At 38.8% G+C, this 20,391-nt stretch overlaps 1 protein-coding gene across 1 annotated transcript in view; it reads right to left on the bottom strand.

Annotated features, from left to right (window-relative positions):
- The window catches only part of LOC118744274 (pneumococcal serine-rich repeat protein), a 179,178-nt gene extending 165,508 nt beyond the window's left edge, over window positions 1-13,670 (bottom strand). The window contains exon 1 of the mRNA XM_036477175.1: window positions 13,206-13,670. Coding sequence (XP_036333068.1) covers window positions 13,206-13,207 — 2 coding nt within the window. The 5' untranslated portion in view covers window positions 13,208-13,670. The remainder of the gene's footprint in view (window positions 1-13,205) is intronic.
- Window positions 13,671-20,391: the final 6,721 nt, after the last annotated feature.

Raw genomic sequence — 20,391 nt, 5'->3', positions numbered from 1 at the left:
TCGTCGCTGTCATCATTAGCGCAGTATCATTGGTTTCGTAGTGATTGTCAGCGCTGTTATTCGATGACGGGAGCGACTAAATTATCCAACTCAGCTAGTGCTGTAATAATAAGAATGTAACTGATTGTTTAACTGTAATATTGTATATGTACTTTTAAGTCACTTATCGATTATTAAAAAAGCAGAGATTTGCAAAGTTACGCTAATGTTTCTAGAATAAATTATTGACGTAAAGTTAATCGAAAAGCTACGAATGTTCCACCTTATAAGTACTACTATAAGAGTTAGCTTGGGATGGGTTTGAGGAGACTATTAAAAGAAACATTTGAAATATCGACTGAAATATACGTAGACTATAGGTGATTGACGCGGGTTTTCCAAACTGGTTTCCACCGGTTTTTTTTTGAAATCTTGATTTTTGAATATCGAATAAGACGGATTTTTTGATCGACCGAACCGGGTTTTTTCATTTCAACCAAATCTTGTCCTCTGAGTAAGACTTTTAGGTTTTTCGAAGTTTTGCAGTTCAAGGGAAGACCCTAAATAGTTTCAAAATTATATCGTAGGTTATTTCGGATGAACAGTATATCATATTTGATTACAATAAAAGAATGCCTGACGCTTAGCCCTCATTAGTCCCTTAAATTACAAACCTGATTTGTCCTTGGGCTGAGCTGAGTTATTGATAACACTGGTCTACAAGGGTTTTGCGAATAAGACGGGACCTGGTGTTTCCGAACGGATTTTTCGTGCTGAACACGAATCTGGGGTCCAAAACTTCCCATCACGTCACGTTTTCGAGAAAAAAGGGGTTGAAACCCCTAAAAACAGCGTTTTTGGCCATTTTTGAAAAATTGTAGAGCTGAACCCTGACGTGCTACAAACTTTGTATATGTCAGAAATTAAAGGCTAAATCGTGCCCTTTCGAATGAGCCCTATGCCGAATTAATCGCATGCACCCTTAGATCAGGGGGTGTATTTGTGTCTAGGAGTCCAATTTTTATATCCACCATATTCGACCCGTCATCTTAAATTTTTAAAATCTAACTGCAGATTCGTAATCAGCGACTTTTAATATAGTTAAAACCTTGGCATTATTAATTTTCTATGATCGTTTAAGATTAAATTCTTTCTGTGATCAATTTTTCCTGCACCCCTAAACACAAATACACCCCCTGCTTTAAGGGTGCACGCGATCAATTCGGCATAGGGCTCATTCGAAAGGGCACGGTTTAGCCTTTAATTTCTGATATATGCAAAATTTGTACCACGTCAGGATTCAGCTCTATAATTTTTCGAAAATGGCCAAAAACGCTGTTTTTAGGGGTTTCAACCCCTTTTTTCTCGAAAACGTGACGTGATGGGAAGTTTTGGACCCCAGATTCGTGTTCAGCACGAAAAATCCGTTCAGAAACACCAGGTCCCGTCTTATTCGCAGAAAAAAAGTTGAAATTTGTAGACCAGTGTAATTGTTTAGTATTTGTCATTTGTCTTTCTTCACATTTAACATTTGCCTAGAAATTTGTTGCACATTCCACGTTTGGCGGATTGTTGTTTTGCGCTAATGTCATACTGACATAAGAAATATCTTCCACGTTTATTTGTGCTGACTCCGGTTGGTTGTGTAATACTGGCTGCAGTGCTCTTGTGTTTGTTTAACGAACTGGGCGGCATTGCTTCGGCGGGGAATTATTCTTTCCAAAACCCAATGAAAATTTAAAGTTTCTCTGTTACGTGAGAACAAGGTCCTTTATGACCATTGGGTCCAATTGGTAACAATAGCCAAATATTTCAATAACAATGTAAAATCCCATGGTAAAAGAAATTTTAATTTCTTAGCATAAGAAAAAGTAAAAAAGTAAAAAAAATGGATTGATCGGACCCAAGGCAAGTGAAAAACTCGGATTCAAAATTTAAAGAATAGCAATTTTGATCCTAACGCTAATGTTTGGCTGACCTTCTCTTTGCATTCGTGTTATCCTTTTTTGCCAGAAGTACAATCGGAGTGTTGCCATTTTCTGCCGAGGGGCGACAGCTGCTTGCAAAAACTTCTGTTGACGTTTCTGGATCCAGAAATTTAACCAGGGATCTCCCGAGTGGCAGTAGGCAAGTCCAAGCACTCGGATACGGCGGCAAAAGCACTACTCAAAACCGAAAAAATCAGAAAAAATTCAGTAAAGTATTAAAAAAAAACCAAATGTGAATTTTTCACTGATTTTTATTTGTTTTAATTTTGATATTAAAAACTTTGTATGTACTTATTCTGCTTCGCTCTTTTCTTAAAAAAAGCTATCTTTACTGTTAATAATTTTATTGTTTTTTTTTGTTCGTGACCTTATACTAAAATAAGCATTTTCAGTGTATAAAAACAATGTGAATAAAATCCGTTTTTCGCATAACTCAAAAACCGATTTTGAAAAAGAGGCGAATAACCGAATACCCAGTAGACTAGCGCTCCCAAAATAACACGATAATTTGCGACTGATAGAGATTTTAGTTTGCTCCCAACTGAGGATATCACACAAACCTTTATATATTTTTTTATTCATTAGCATATACTTAAGGTAAACATTTGATTGGAAACGGATGTGCAATGTTTTTATTTACAATTTCTCTAGCATGTAAATTTAGTTATAAAGCGCAGTTATGATATCATTTGGTCTCGTAATTGTTATAACCACTTTTCTACATGATGCTAAGTGTTTATTAATGTTAGACAGTACGTAGCACTAAACTGATGAACTGGTTAGTTAAAAGAAATGCATCTGGCATAAAATTTAATTAGGAAATCACTTTGAAATTGTTCACAAAAGCAAGTTCCTTTCTACTTGGGCTTCTTACTGATGCGCGAAGGATTTAAAAGTTGAATAGACTGTGTAAACTACATAAGAAGCGAACTCTTCAAATAAAGTATCCACCAGCAACTGCAGAATCTGGTTTTGGCCGTCGTAAGGCTTATTAGAATATAAACACAATACAAAATTGAGGTTTAGCAAAAAATTTACGCATTGTGTGGCTGCCAAAGTGACACCGCTCGCAGGCGCCTACCTCATTGCCTGCCAACTGCCGCGGTCCACTGGCGCCTACTCGATTGCTGGGAATCAGACTGTAAACTACCGCGGCTCTGGGTGAACAATATAAGTAACTGAAATTTTAAGACACTAGCGATATCGTAACAGCAGCTGTGTACTCATTTACCAAACGGCAAGGCCCCCTGATCGAACAGCTAAGTGACTGCCAAAGCGAATCAGCTATTAGGTGCACTGATTGCGAGCGACACAGACTTTGCGGCTAACAGAAAGGTATAGTGTTCTTAACGGGTGGGCATACCCCCTTGTTTAAATTATATCAGTAACCAGTCGAATTTCTGGATACGAATTTACAGGCGTCAAATCATGTCACATCATATACGCATTGTTCGGCGTTGCGTGCATTTGCACCGCAATCAGCTCGAAAAGCTATCAACTCGACCAATTGCCGCCATGAATGCACTTCATCAATGTCATAATGCATAAAATTCGTGGTAAAAATGTGAAATCTTTTAAACACACTGACCAGCAACATAATTTTATATGAGAAATGTGCAAAATGACTAATAAAAAAAAATTCAAAGCCACAAATGAACCTACACGTAGTCAAAGCAGCTCTACGCGCATGCGCACATTTAAGAGTCAAGTCTTCGCCAGTACATTGAATATTCACACGCCACTGCGACCACACAGCCGCGCCATAGCATAAATTCACAGAAATCAAAGCAGTGCGCAAATTATACGCCCACGTGCGTTGCTCGCACGGCTGCTGTTGGCGGTGTTGTGAGAAAGCGGCCCACTCAATTCACCTAAATAAGATTATGCGCCACTGCGCCGGCACAGAGCTATTCGTTCGTTCGTCCGTCCGTACATTTGTGCCACGATGGCCTTTGCTCAAGTGGGCCACGCATGTGCGGCGCACAATCAAAATACGCACGCGTTCAGCCAGCAATGACTTTGCACTATTTTGTTTTGCAGTCTCGCCTATTTGGTTGCCTTTTTTTGCTAAGAATAGCAGACGTGCCTCTGTTTGTGACGATTCAAGTAGTTGCAAATTATTTTGCAAATTGTTTTGGAAAATGTTGTACTGCGTTGGGCGACGATTTGCTACTTTAACACCACATAATCGATGTGGCATAAATTGTGAGCAACAAATTGGTGTCGACAAGGTTGAAGGAAGTTTAGCTATCGAAAAGGGGGAAAGGAATCAGCGGTAGAATGAACGACGACACTCAATGATTTGAAGAAATGTTCGGTTGTATGGAGGGGGGAAGTGTTTCACTTTATGTTAGGACCTTCTCGAGGAGGCAAGATATGTCTTGCACCGAGATTTTTGTTCACACAATTTTTTATTTTAAATACTTAAATTCTTTGCGGTAGTGAGTACTAGGCACCAGCGTCAAAATATATGTATATACAGCCCCCTGGGTGTCGCATGGTCAAATATCCAAGAACCAAACGGTTCTTTTTTGATAGAGAGAAGTACTTACGTTCCTTTCTAGAGTCCAGCGTCGACTCGGATCACTGCCTTGTTGCAGTCAAGGTCAGAGGAATACACAACGTACAAAGTCAGCCTGCAGCCAGTAAAAGGGAAAAGAGGAAGGATCACCCAGAGTACGCTTGAGATTTGGAGGGAACACACACAGCGACAGAGGTGGCACTTTTGACGAAGAAGAGCCCACATCAATACATAGGGATTAAGCTCACGCCCCGCAACTGGACCAAGACGCAATGAGTACAGCAATAATGAGGGTCAAGAGCAACAAGGCCCCTGAATAACTCAGTGAGAGGGGAGACCAGTATGTTTGCATGTATGTATTTTGTAAAAAAAACTTATTGGTTCAAAAATGGTGGGTAGCCACTATGGCCAATAGTAGCTATTTTTTTTACGGACGTTGCGATAGCGCACTATCCATCAAGTGGCCCGTATAAAACTCCGATGAAGCCACCTCCCCGGGACTGCTTTCGCATTTCATCAGAGAGGGGCCATGGCATACAGAATGCCTCACTCCATAACGCCATTTCCGTATTCCCCCATCCAAATTTGTGATAAGGCGTTCAGGAGCGTTTTGTCGTCTGTGCTTCGTGGAAAGATTCCCTGCGGAGTAAAAAACAAGAGTGCAATACATTTAATATCAATTACTTCATTTATTTCACTGCGGCGGCGTTGTTCCCTTGCTTTGAGCTCAGTCATTATTTCTTTACTGACAGATTTCACTCCGTCCGAGACCTTAATGTCATTTGTCATGTATGATAGCAAGTTTTCAGGACGCGTACTAGTCAGAACCAAATCTTTTAATTTGTACCACCTCTGCATGATTGTAAGTCAAGCAGAGTCCGCAAAAAAACTCCGGAACAGTGTCCGTGATGCATCAGACTAGGCCGAGCATACTTTGAAGTGCCATCTAATCTAATCTAAAACAAGTAAAAAAGTCTAAGTTCGGGCGGAGCCGAACATTAAATACCCGGCGCAAGTATTAAATATATGTTTTTTCACCTTTCCGAAACCTACCGCTAGATGGTAAGCTGGGGCGTAACAATTTGGAGTAAATTAGAGTCCTTAAATTTCGAAATTTTGAAGTTTCAAGCAGTTCTGAAATTTACCGTTATATGAAAAGCGGCCTCAATTTTAGTCCGATTTCAATAATTTTCAACGTTTTGCTTTTATGTGGCAAGCACAATAACCATACCGAGTTTGGTACAAATTGGTAGAACGGTTATCGATATACATATATGTGCATAAGTGGGCGCTGACACGCCTATTTTCCAAAATTTTACCATAAACGTATTTCTTGGTAAAGAATTGTTGCAAGCATCAATTTTGAATAAATTAGCTTTAATATTTACTGATTTATCGAAGATTTTGTATTTCTCTAAATTACCGTTATATGGAATGTGGGCGTGGTATTGTCCGATTTTTTAAATTTTCGGCCATTTAGTATGCTGTATCAAGGCCAACAACTGTGCCAAGTTTGGAAGAAATTGGTGCAGCAGTTACCAAGATATACACATGTAACCATAAGTGGGCGTGGTTACGCCCATTTTCCAAAAAATTTATAATCTTATTTGTCGTCTGAAAATTATTTTAAATATCAATTTTGAGTGAATTATCTTCAGTAGTTACTAAAATATCGCAGTTTTCGTAGTTCTGGAAATTACCGATATATGGTAAGTATGCGTGGTTACCGTCCGTTTCGCCCATTTTCAATACCAACCTACCTTGGATTAACGGAAACCTACATACCAAATTTCGTTGAGATATCTCAATTTTTGCTCGAGTTATCGTGTACACGGACGGACGGACAGACAGACATGGCTTAATCGATTTCTCTTTTCATTCTGATCATTTATGTATACATTTGTCTATATCTATCTCGATTAATTTTGGCTGTTACAAACAACCGTTATGTGAACAAAATTAATATACCCTTGTGCACAAGTGCGCTCGGGTATAAAAATAAGAAAATTCAATTACATGGCAGTTGAGAAGTGTATGTGCAAAAGTTTCATAAATTGCACAAAGGAAATGTTTGCACATGCAGCAGTATATAGCATGTATTTAGGCGCCTGGTGTTAGCAGACGCGGATAAACAGCCCCGTTGCGTTGAAGAATTTGTTGGGCACATGTACCACGTTTCCTTTATGAGACGATATTCCAATAGCGCTATCATTCGAAAACAACGATAAGTCTGTTTCCAGTAAAAGGGAAGTCAAATAAAAGACGTGTCTGGAGCAAAGTTATATTGGGACTGCGCCATTATAATAATATCCCAACGGTTTTTACCCTCCATTCCCGCCCATCCGCACGAGGGGCGCAGTCCGCATGACGTACGGAACCAATATTTTAAATTTTTGTGCCGAGTCACGATAGGCAGGAGTTTGTTAAGTGTCGAGATCTAAAACTGTTCAGCTACAGAACTAAATTCATCAGCTGATTTTATGTATTTATGTCAATAATTCACTTATTGAGAGAGGAGAGTATCGCTTTCTTAATGCTGAAAAGCGGATCTGATATATCAAACGTGCTGGAATGAGAGTTTAAATCCTGGCATAAGCAACGGAGTGGGTCGTGCAATTCAAGATTGGCGCTTACACATATGTTAGTGTTTGGCCGAGCTTCTCCTCCGATTTGAGGCGTGCGCCTTGATATTGTCACACAAAGCGGAGGGACCTACAGTTTTACGCTGACTCCGAACGGCGATTGTATTTTTTTTACTGGAACTTGGTGGGAAAAATTGTGGTTACCGGAAAAGGAGGCGTGGCACCTCCCATACAAATCGAATTTTTCAAACTGAATATCTCTGGAAGTGTTTATGGTAGAGTACTGGAACTTGGTATGGAGATATATGAAAGCAATCGCATACTCATGGAGAAAAATTGGAGCTATTTTTAAAGGGGGCGTGGCACCTTTCAAACGCACTGGGACTATTACGTATCTTTGTATGCATGTGCACTTTTGCTAAGTTATTTAAGACGGCAATGGAAATATGCTTTCTGACAACCACCAAACAGTAATATTAGAAGATAGAGTTGTCACTGAAAATCATGAACTTGAACTGTTGGTGAAAATGTTGGACCAAATTGTTTCAATACAAAAAATTTATTTTGGGCGGGACGAAGTTCGCCGGGTCTGCTAGTTATTTCATATAAATTTTCCTTTCTAAGTGAAGAAGAAGAAGTAGGCCTGAAACTCTGTCCATTCCGTAAAAAAGAAATGTTCAGGAATAGAGCACGGAAGGCCAGAAATAAGTTCGCTTTTGTAAATGAAGTTTTTCAATAAACCCAACTTAATTGCGTTTGCGTTGAACAATGCACAAACTCAATTTAGACCAAACAAGCGCACCGTTTCCAACTTGTCCAATTACTGTCTTTGACTCCCGCTCTTATTTATAAGTGACCTTAGTACTCTTCTTTCTGTGGTCCACTTGCGGCAAAATCATATTTCAAGAATCAAAATTCCATATATAAAACTAAACTGAAAAATGGTGTGGCAGATCAAACTAACAGCAATAACACTTGCCCTTAATCTTGAATAACAAATGTAAATGATTATTGAACGATCGATCGACTACGCGTTCTAGGCAGAGAATAACAACAAGCAAACCTCAAAGCAACACAAGTAGCGCCAGAATAATCGAATCGAATGAATCGAAAAATGCAAATTCAATTTGTAGTTGCGGCAGCTGAACGGCTAAAGCGGCAAGCGGCAATAACGTGCAGCAACATAAATAACCCAGAGCAATTGCAAAAAAAAAACAACACACACACACTACAGTAAAGACAAATGAGCAGCAAAAACAAATAGCATCTGATAAAAAAGTACAACAAAATCCATTGCTTTGCCGCGACGAGATAAGTCGCCACTGGCCTGGTCGGTCCTCTGGTGGCAACGGCATGAGCGGTAGCAACAATATTCATCACTGGAGCCGCTTTAGCAGCAACAGTGCAACTGGAGCAACAATTCGCGTTCACACAGTAGCAATTGATTGAAGCCAAGGGCCAAGTGGCAAGATCACACACAGGCAGCGGCTGGCTTGCACCCAGGCAAGTAATCTAGGCAACCCAGGCACGAGTGTTGGAGTGCATGAGCCAAGCAGCAGCGGTCGAGGGGGTGAGCTCATGAAGATATCAGCGCTGCCATGGACGACATTGCAACCGACTTTATGCGCTGCTTTTTTGTTATTTTATTGTGGTGTTTATTGAACGCTAGCGTAGGTACTTGGCCGCTGCCGCAATCGCGATGATCGCACATGCAACAATTTCGACAGCTGGTGCATGTCGGCAGCGAGTGAGCAACGCGACGCGACGCCGGCCAGTTGGGGGCACAAAATGAGATGGAGAATTCCTTGAAAAAATGTAAATCAATACGATGAATAAAAAATCGTAAGAATTAAAATAAATATTGAAAAAAGCGCAAGAAATAAGCGTTCGATTGGTTCGGAAGCGCCGCAAGAATGTTTATACATACATACTTTTTTTTGGATTGACGTAGAAAAAGTGCACAGCGAGTGGCAGTCTGCGCAGCACCAACTCAATCAACTCGGCGAATTTATTGAATCAGCGGAATTTTAATTGCAGCTGAGCAGATGATTTTTCATAATTTGTAACGAAGACGTTGGCAGCGACAGCAGCGACAACGTGTGTGGCATTTCGGTAAATTCAGAGTGAATATGAGCTTCAGTTCAGCAAAAAAAAATAAAATTAAAAAGTGGAAGAATGTGCGCTGGGGCTAGGGGGAGTAGGCATGCGAAATGACTACTGCTTGTACCAGTTCTGCAAATACGCCTGCGCAACACGCATGATAAGTCAATTAGCTAGCTGCCACTTAAGCGCCTAAGCAAGCATGTAAGTGGCATTAGCCGCAAGAGTTCTGATTTTCTCACTTCGCGTAGTTCATTGGAGCACAGCATTCAACGTTGAGGGTTCCCCCATAAATTGCGCTTGCGCTTAAGCGGCTTAGATCCATAAAGCAGGCGCGCCAAATTCATAGCGACTCTCGTCAAATTTTTATGCGCTTGCAATTACGGTTTAAGCGGATTACAATGCTTGCAAAAATCGACTTGTGTTTGTTTGTTTGTGGATGATAAGCAGAATTAGTTTTCGTTATTTTTCATATTTACGCACTTCAGCGGAGGACAAATAGCTCGTTGCCCAACTGTTTGCCACTACAATTTCTGTTCAATTTATTTTCTGCATAAATTAGCCGATTTCATATTTCAGCAATACGCTGCTATGTAAGTATGTAGTCTTCATTACATCGCGTACGCGCTAGAGCTACTACGTTTTTAAACACCAAATAATTGCACTTAAAACCCGATTTTCACAGAGACAGCTCCATAGCCAAATATTTACTCAAAAAAAATGTGTGCAGATAAGATTGACTTTGACATGTGTTTGGGCACGCCGAGCTAACTACACGCTGGAACGCTCGCTTGCACACTTGTGCCTTTGATATCGGCGATTTTAACGAATACCTATTCAAGATTATGACTTATTTATGATTTAGCTAAAATTTACCCGTTTCGAGTTTATTTGAATTTTATTTTCCATATTTCATTTGCACATAAATGTATTGACATGTGAATGCTGTTTAAAAGCGGTACCAACGGATTAAAACGCGGTAGCTGCAGAATGTCAGCAGGAGTTAATACTTGTTAGTTGAGTTTTTTGAAAAAAGATTTGATTATGGAAAATTGAGGAAGTTGTAAGACGGCATTGATTTCAATAAAACACAAACATATGTCTATGTACATACATATATATGAATAAATAAAAGAATTTTAGTGAGCTTAACACTCTTGAGGTCGTGATGTGAAACTGGTTAACCATATCATTTTGAAACGAACGTCTCGTACTGAAGTACGCATTATTTCGAAAAAGAAGTTTAATTGTTTAATTTTTTATACAGAAATATTTTATCGCTACTTTTTTTTTAATTTATCGCCTCTTTTATCGATACTATTTTTGCACGTTCACAGATATCAATGTCTCTATCGATAACATCTCCAGCATATTCACTTAATCGATTTCAGTATCCCAATCTCGCTAACGTGCCCAGAATATCTATTTCAGAGCTCTCTTCAATAAACTTTTAGTTCCTAACAATCAGACCCTAACAACAAAAGCAGTTTCGTTAACTTTTGGTCTAACTCAAAAAATTGATCAAAACGGGAAGCTGATGCAATTCCCCAAGAGCAATTGAGTTCTTCTGGATGTTGCTTACCAAACCTCAGGTGGGATTATTCTATAAGTAAACCTTGCAAGGCGCACATATTGGATGGTCGAACCAGTGTACATGGGAAAATTTTTTAACAGTGCAATCCGTACACCGTGCAAAGGTTTTTCAAGACTTGAGATAATACCCTTAATGTTATTGGGAGGATAGTACAACGAAACCGGTTCACCTGGGTCTGTCCCCTAGAAAATTGTTGATTTACTGCTTAGACACCATATGAAGGGGTTAGAATCATAAGGGTCTAAGTGACATTTTTTTGGAAATACAAGTTATACCCATATTTGCATAGTTAAATATAGTTTTTATTTTGTGACAAAGAGTAAACATTCCTTGAATTTGTTAATTAACCTGCATTCATTTAGGCAAGAATCATTTCAAATGCATTTACCCAGAATTTACAATTAGTAATCAACTATTTATCTAAAAAATTTCTAAATTCCTTCCATAATACTAGGTAAACATATTTTCATTATAAAATCATAGATCATTATCTTAGGCATCGTACACACTAGAACTGGGACTTTCGGGGTATTCGGATTAGAGATGGGCGCGGGATAGCGGTACCCGCGGGACCCACGGTACTGATTTAAACTTGGCCGGGATGGGCGGTATCGGGAAGATCTGCAAAAATATGGCGGACGGGGCGGAACCAAAATCCTTTCCCGACACTCCCGATAAGACCGCAACCCCCGACAATTCTCAAAATCTTCCTTCAAAATGATGTTTAAAATATACACTTTTAATGTTTTATGCCAGATCTTTCATTATAATTTTTATTATTTAAAATTAATTTGAAAGACATAAATACTTTTGTCAACCTTCGGTCGGTTTGCAAACCACGCCACCCACGTTCAAATCTCAACCAATCATTTCAATCTGTTGTCCGTTTGTAGCCTGCTTTAGAGATAGATATCGGGAACCATGGGACCCACGGTACAATTCCGAAAAACGTCGGAATGGCCGGGTTCGGGACCTAAAAATCGAATTTCGGGATGGGCGGGATCGGCATTAAATATTTAGTCCCGTGCCCATCTCTAATTCGGATGTCTATTTGGATATTCGTGTTTACGGTTAAAATCCGCATATCCGGTTAATGTCCATTCATTCGGTTATCCGCATATACGGATATTCTAGATGTATTTAAACGGATTTGTATTATCGTTGTCAGTCAGTAAATATGCTCTCGATAGTAAGATAACCACCCGGTTTGATCATACTTTCGATTGCAGAGGCTGCAATTCAGCTTGGATATTGTAAACCTCGAATTTCTACATCCTCTATATTGTATGAGGCACCTATTTCAATCTTAACATCTCACTCCCTTATAACAGAATATAAATTTAGAGCTTTTTAAAAAGTGGCATAGCTCCATTGTTTTTGGTACCAAGACTTTCAAAATTTTAGTGAAGGTGTATCTTAATACATATATGTATATCTTACAAAAATTTCTTAAAAAATGTAGTTTCGAAAAAAGTGTTGGTTAAGGCCTTTTTGAATTAAAGTAACGATATACAGGTAAATGTCACCAAAAATCAAGTTGCTTGTCTCAAATTTAGGGAGAAGTTGGACCGGACCTCAACTTCCCAATACTCCAGACGATGACTCACTACATTTATCATTGGATTGCCCCTTTCAGTAATTACTATGTCTTAAATCCGCACATTATTGTTTTATTGCAAAACAACATGAGTATGAAAGCAAGACATTTATCAATAAATTCGCCAAACATTGTTTATACACATTCTCTATAATACGCTCATATAACAATATTCATTGCATCGGGTTCAGTGACCTGAATATATGTTGGTGTATATATGTACGTATGTACAGCGAAACCTCGATATAACGATAAATGCAAAATTTTTGGAAAAGTTCGTTATAAGTATAGTTTAATTCTTTCAATAGCGGAGCGCTAATCGTCAACATATTCCGAATTCGCTACATAGAGGGTTTAGACAAAATTTCGTTATATAGAGGTTTTTGCTAACGGACCTTTAACCGTCAATATATTCCGAATATTTTCACACTTCTTATAATGAGATTTTCGGTGTGTCAAGGTTCGTTATATCGAAGTTCCGCTGTATGTAGCTCCATATGTATGTCGGAATTGCCATGTGGCTGTGACCACTCATTCAACTGTCATTTGTTATTTTAATTACTAAACATTTCGGAGACACTCCAAGTGGCGCACACACAAACAACAGGGAGATGACACTTAGTAAAAATAAATTATTTGTAATAACTATTACTCGTATTTATTTTGATTCGTAAGAAATGTGCATATGAATAAAATAAATGAGACATTTTTTTGCATCATATTACTTGAGAATTTTTTTTTGAAGAAATTACATACGTATGTACATACATACATACATGTTGGCATAAGAAAAAGCCTAGACACAGTTTCTTTTCTATAAATTTTTTATTAATTTAGTACTCACATCGTATTTATTTGGCCTCATTGTACCCATTTATTTTGCATGTAATTAAGATTCGCATTCGGCTACGCTTTACGACGAGAAGCGACCATTGATGAAGTCCACAAAACAGCGAAATATTTGTAGTATTGAATTTATTTTAAATTTGCATTAGTATCCAATACTTTTTTTGTTTTAATCGAAACTCTTTTCAATTACTTTGTTTTTGGATTGTTTAACCTGTGTTTAAACTATTTTCGAATATAATTTTTAGTGTGCCTTTAAATATTTTTTCATATGCTTACAATATTTTTTGAAAATAGCGTTGGCTAATAGTAAAACTTTAATGGTGTTTGGAGTCGAAATTTGTTTATTATTCTTATTTTATTTTTAATATTTACCTAACAAAAGGTAATTCGATTTTCGCACACATATTTAATTTTTTAAATCTTAAGCTTTTCTGGCGTCCTTTATATAAATATGTTTTTAAATTCCATCCTTACTTTAAGCAATACATAATTTTAAAGACCGTTTGAACACTTTTGTAATAGGTTTTGTTTTTTGCGTCTGGTTTATTTTTTTTTATTACTTAGGGAAAACACTTTATTTTAATTTGTGCCTCAAAGCAATTTTTCTCGGTATCTAAGCATATCTGTGCATGACTTTGATACCCTTTTGGGGATATACTGCCACTGCCACATGAAGAATTTAGGGCGCTGAAAAACTTGTATTAATTTTTTGTTATATTACCGCTAATATTTTTTCTTAGAAAATTTCACTCACATTTAACTAATTTCGCTCAGCGCAGCAAATTTTTCGTAAAATTTGTTCGCATTAATTTGGTATATATTTTCGTGATTCTCGTTGTTTTGTGTTTAGAGAATTTAATTTAATATATTTCGAGATTTATTTTTTGAGTCTATTCCCTCAAAATTTTTTCCACGTTTATTTTTATTAACTTGCATATGTATTTTTTTCGATTAACTTATAAAATTTCGTTGTTAGAATTAGCGAGTAAAGTAACGAGTTCGTAACATTTAAAACTCAAACAGAAATAAATCAGAGTGCTATTTGATTTTGGCTGAAATATGTTAATTTTTTTCGATTTTCACGTCGAATTAACTGCGGCTTAATTTTCCGGTTACATCTGTAAATGAAATCAAAGAAAAATTTGTTAAACAGTTTTGATTTTTTGTTTTGAATATTTTTAATAATAAAAAAGGACATTGTTGAAATGCATGTAGGTATTTTTTAGTTTATTATACAATTTAAATAAATATTTATTTCAAATATTATACATTAATCATTGAAATCTGTGCATATATTTCAGCTTTATAAAGTGAAATTTTCATAAACAATTTCGATTTATAAACCAGTTTGAGTATTCTTTATATTTCATGAATTTGGGTGTTTAGGGGTTTTAACATGCAATTTTTATTTTTAAAGTTTTTTGCATTTTAAATATTTTTTTAATTTTTATATGTAATTATTTTGATCCTCTATTGAAATCACTTTTAATATTTATTAAAAAAAACAATTTTCATGTTTATATATTTCCATATAATAAACCTAAAAAATATTGTTTTCAGGGCAATTTGTGCAGGGGGTGATGAAAAAAATACATTTTGCACATTACATTTGTTGAAATTAGTAGTGGACTAAACAAATTTATTTTTTTTCATAAATTAAAAATAAAAAAACAAGGAAAAGGTAAAAAAAGGTGGTATAAAATTATATTAAAATTTTCTAAACTTCGTTGATCTTATGGCAAATGCCAATTTGATTGAATTCTAAGTGCGAAAAAAAAGTTTGCAGAAAATAAAAAATATATAGTGTTTTCAAAAGATATCCAAGGGGAGCTTAGTACAATCAACTGAACTTCCAAAGCAAAAATAAATATATATTTAAAAATGCGCCGATGTGCGAAAGACTAAGTCGAAATCTGACTTGTTTAACTATAAAAGCAATTCATTCTCTCCTGAGTCCGAACTTCCTAGATGCATCAGTTTTTTCCTCAACCCGCTCCACCTAAGCAAATTACCTGCTCATTCTTAAAACATCCAAATCCTAATTTCTTCGCCGTCCGTTTCTTGCAGCTTTTTCGCGTGAACTCTTTAGACTGACCGCGCGGAGCGTTGCGTCAAAACAGTATGATACCGACAAATTAGAAAAAAAATCCGTTCGTTTTAAGCATCCCGCACGATGCGGTATTGCCGTAGCACCGGTCACGTTGCACTAACTTCTGCAACTGTATGCAATTTTTTAATGGCAATTGCACTTTCAAGTCCTTTTTTTGTTTTTGTTTGGAGAGCGCTGCCAGACGTGCAAAGTCAGACAGGCGGTCACTTGAGGCAGACTGTGTGGCAGGCAGTCAGCCAGCCAGTCAGCTGTGCGCTGAGGCACAAATACAAATGAGATTGTGGCTGCATATGCACACAAATATATATAAATACACACACACACACACTCACATATAGTAGGCGCACTTCATATTATGTAATTTGCATGTAGAGAGTCTTCGTTGCTAAAAAGAAGGGTAAAAAGCACCTCAACGAGCACCACACAAAATAGAAAAAAAAGTATTTAATTTCATACACGGTTTGGAAACTTTAAATTGATAGATTAGAATGCTGCTGTCATCTTGCTTTATTGCTTTTCCACTGCTGCCACACTTCTATTATTACTTATTTTATTATTATTCTATTACTTATTTTTCACCAAACTGGGTTGAAGGCATTCAGTATTACTATTTTTCTACTCAAATTCACTCATACACTGATACAAATATACACACACGCTTTTTTTGTGGCACGCACCAGCAACAAAAATCCGGTCGATAGGTCAAAACGCAGATATACTGCTCCAACAACAATGCCCACAGCAAAAAGCAGACCAGGCTCAGACCAGCAGCAACAACAAAGACGCACAGCATGCAGCAGGAAAATGCGCTACGACTAACTCGCAGAGGCCGACAGGCCCCCTTTTGAACACTAAGAGCGTCAGCCAGCTAGCCGCACACACACACACACACACACGTACACTGCAGATGCGTCGAGAATTTCTCCAAATCACCGACAGCGCGGCTTGAGCCAACAGCAGCAGCAGCTGGTTGTGGCGTGGAGTCAAGAAGCCATCGAAATGGCAATAAACTGGTCACTACGCTACAACACTTTGGCCACTCGAGCGATGTTAAACCTAATCCCAACACTCGCTATGCGTTTTCGGGGAAAAATCGTTATACAGCTGACACACGCCAAGCCAACAACGCTTACTAGCAGCACCACAGAACGAAAACAAAGCAATTCGCATGAGGAAGGAAAGGCGGCGGCGGCAAGCAACGAGAAGCAGCGCTTACTACGACCACAGAAAAGAGACACATACCAACGACGAATGCCTGCAAGCGAAAGGAAAAAGCAGAAGCACACAAACCACAACAACAGCGAGTATATACTTCTGGCCTACCGAGTGAGTAAAAGCAGTGACGGTAGGCAGAGTAATGGCTGTGAGACCACGTGAAAAATGCCGGAAACAAAATCGATTAGCAAAGCAGCGGTGGTACGCTGGGTGGTATGAGCAACCACATTTGCCCGTTGGCCCTTAACTAGCGTGTAAGCGGGGAGAGGTAAGTGTGTGTGAGTGTAAGTTGTCGCTCTCGCATGCTTTTTCCTGTATGTATAAACATATATATGAGGCACCGAATGGCGAGCGTAAAGCAAAGTAGCAGGTCACTGGGTGTACATATGTATGTATGCATGTATATATGAATATATTGGCTGCAACTACATAGTTTTTGTAGAGTAATTCGCAAGGTGGCAAGTGAAAGAGCTACATACAGATGTTTGTATGTACATATGTATGTGTGGAATTAAGACCTACCTCTATTAGCAGCTTAAGGTACTTAACGACACCTCTAATGCCACTTGACAGCCGCCTAACCCTCCAGCCCTCTACCGAGACATGCAACTCTTTTATAAGACAAAAAACGAAAAACACTAATTCGCTAGCAACTTCCGCTTCCGACTTCCGTTTGCGGTCGATGGAGACCCAAAAAAGTCCGGTTTTTATATAGCAATTTGCAATAAACTGTTTATGTCGATGTGTGCGTGAAAATTGTGTCACTACTGCCATAAGCTTGAATCACTTTTTCCCATTTGCTACGAAGGCACAACGTAAAGTAGCACAGCTCAAGTTAATATCCTTTCAAAAACTTCATCAACGCATTTACACTTTTGTATGCGAAATCTTTCTCGTTTTAGTAACAATTATCTGGCACCGCAAAGCCATTTTTTAGCAAAATTTTTCACAATTTTTTCCTACTCATTAAAATCGGTAAGCTTGGAAAAATTCACGTAATACACCACCGACCGAACGACGACGACGACGAAATTGATTTGTGTGTCACGAAATAACACAAGTGTCAAAAATGTATTTTTTGTGTGTGCAACTACAAGACTGGCATCCTCGTTGCCATTGCTGCCACTGTTGCTGCTCTTTTCTCCATTAGCTCCAGTGGCGCTCTCACATTTTCCAACTGCCAACAATTCACTTGCCACTAGCATGTAGTTATGTTGCCATTGCTGCTGCTGCTACTGTTGATGTGGTTGAGCCTTCTCAGAACTCAGGTGTGCTTTAGTAAAGCTTCCGTATATAGCACATTCCGTCGTACATACAACAAGCATTCAGCCGATGCGTTATTTGGGAGAGCGAGAGTTTCGAGCATGCATACGTATATAATTGAGAGCGTATTGCGTGTAAAAGTCACACTGCTCAAGGGTCAAAACGGAAAAGCAGGCATGAAAATGTCTTAAGAAATGATAGCGAGAGGAATAAAGAAAGAGAGAGTAGAAATAAGAAGAAGAAGAAATAGAGGGTTACACAGTTATGAGCGCAAACTCTCACCAACTGTCAAACTATGGTGCAGCTGACCGGCATGTAATAGTGGCGTGTAAAGAAAGTGCAGTCAGTGAGGAATCAGTTATTGGAAAAGCTCGTAATAATAAGGGCAACTCGTTTGTGGCGAATAATTGCATGGTAATGGGTAATACGAGTACCCGCATAAGCTAAATAAAATCCGTGTTTATTCACAATACAGCCTTTTTTAATCTCACTTAGTTCCTAGAAAACTTTTTAACCCTGTTTTCTCAACCATATATAGCCCATATTACAGCCAGGCGGAATTATTAGTTGAATTAGTACATACAGTATTCTAAATGGCATCAAAAGTATCCCCTTTTCATAAGCATCCATAGTATTCAAAAACTCTCAGTACTACATTTTAGGGATGTGGGAGGCATTCCTATTCCCTTTTTCCGGCTCTGCTTGCACTCACGCAGAGGTGGCACCTTTAGGGTAGCCATTGGCTAAGCACACCTACCCGCACTCTAAATAAATACGCTCGTAACTAAAGGTAATCCCTACCTTCTCTACTTCCACAGATCTAAACCTGGTCCCGCTCTGCCTCAGCTAAGGTTGGGTTAGGTTAGAATGGCTGCCCTGCGCAGAGCACGAATCACACGTGTGTCGGAAAAAGCCGTCGTGATACCACTGGTCGAAGCCATTTGTTTCTTTCTCTCCCCTAGTAATTGAACCACCGAGTGCGTTTTATATAGCACAAAAAGACGAGAACGTTCGCCGAGTTCAAAGCGGATAAATAATCTAGAAAGCACTTGCTGAGGCATTGGTTGCGCGTGTTGACCAGGGCGCGACAATGGCAGAGATAGTGTTCGATGGTCTCCCCCTCTTCCTCGTCTCTGCAACTGCTACAAAAATCGTTGGTGGGGTATCCTAACCTTTCCGTGTGTGCCAATCAGGAAGTGTCTGGTGATTACCCCGACTACTAATCTGACAGAGGAGCGGTCCAGCCAGCTAAGAGCTATGGATCGCTATACATCAATCTTTGGCCAAATGTGCCTGGTAGTATGGCAGGTGATTTCCACAGCCCACCTTATATTTACCTCATGGACAAGTTCCGCCTTTAGTCTGTGTTTGCAGGATGTTAGAGGTATGCCCGCATTCCAAGCAGAATTGACTTCAGATATTTCCGTCCCCGTCCTTGCCAGCTCGTCGGTGAGGGAGTTAAGAGGAATGTCCCTATATCCAGGGCCCCATACAACAGTCTATGGCTACTCTGGACGTTGTTCCGTTAGAATTGAGAGATTTGATAGCAACCTAGCTGTCAGAATAGATAGCAATAGGCCGTTGTTAAGCTTGAAACCATCTGTATATATAGCCGTAGACATTCTGGGTTCAGATCTGTGGCCCTTTCGTACTCGTTCCTCTCTGGGGTTCTTGTGGGGCATTTATTGTCTAAACAGAGTAGAGGACTCGCATAGTCTATCTTAGATTATACGGTAGAGTTTCAAGTACTTTTGCGTGCCCAGATATGAGGGTCTCTCCATAGCTGGATTGTATTTAACCTAGTCGCACTGTCGGGTGAAAGATTTTTCATTATTTCCAGAGATTTGGTGGGTGTAGTGGGCAGTGCTCCCCTGACGAGCTCGGCAGCCGTCCGCTGCACTCGTTTCAGCTTGGACAAGGTGTTGTTTAGCGCAGGCCACCATACGGCGACCACATAGAAAATAATGGATCTTATCACAGCTGTACACATCCAGTGTACTATATGTGGCTTTATTCCCCATTTTTTGCCTATAGCCGTCTTACAGGCATACATTAGCTAAACAATCATCAATTTATTTTCATTAGAAATTAACCGGCCAAAATTATTTGGGCACTTCAAAACATTTCAGGAACGAACCATAAAAATACATTGTATTCTAGAGGATATATACATAAAAGCAAGTTTGCCAATCCATGAATGCGCACGAAAGCCAAGTAGCGTAAAATCCAGGAATAGACACGTCAATTTCTCTACTTAAAAGTACACATTTTACTAAGTAAGCGGTGGTTGACTTTCTGGTTAGTCATTGTAATTTAAGAACTGTAATAACTGCCCACGCAAAACAACATGTGGAAGGGGGTGAATACATTGTTTTTGAGTTGGTGGATTGGTGGCTGTTTTGTGCGCCTTTAAGTGCTGTAGGGTTTAGTGAAAGCGACAATAGACGTTGTACAATGTCCACTACATACTGTACAGACAGTTTAAGGACAATATTACCCAAAGTTGGGAGTAGACCAATATGTCAGACAAACTTATGGACTCACAACCAAATACAAATTTATGCTAAATACCCTGTAGGAAAATACTAAATGA

The sequence above is a fragment of the Rhagoletis pomonella genome, unplaced genomic scaffold (assembly GCF_013731165.1).
Source record: "Rhagoletis pomonella isolate Grant_MI unplaced genomic scaffold, Rhpom_1.0 Rhpom_scaffold_00008, whole genome shotgun sequence".
Classification (NCBI taxonomy): domain Eukaryota; kingdom Metazoa; phylum Arthropoda; class Insecta; order Diptera; family Tephritidae; genus Rhagoletis; species Rhagoletis pomonella.
The sequence above is the reverse complement of the archived record's forward strand: the minus strand, read 5'-3'. Positions and strand labels throughout refer to the sequence as shown.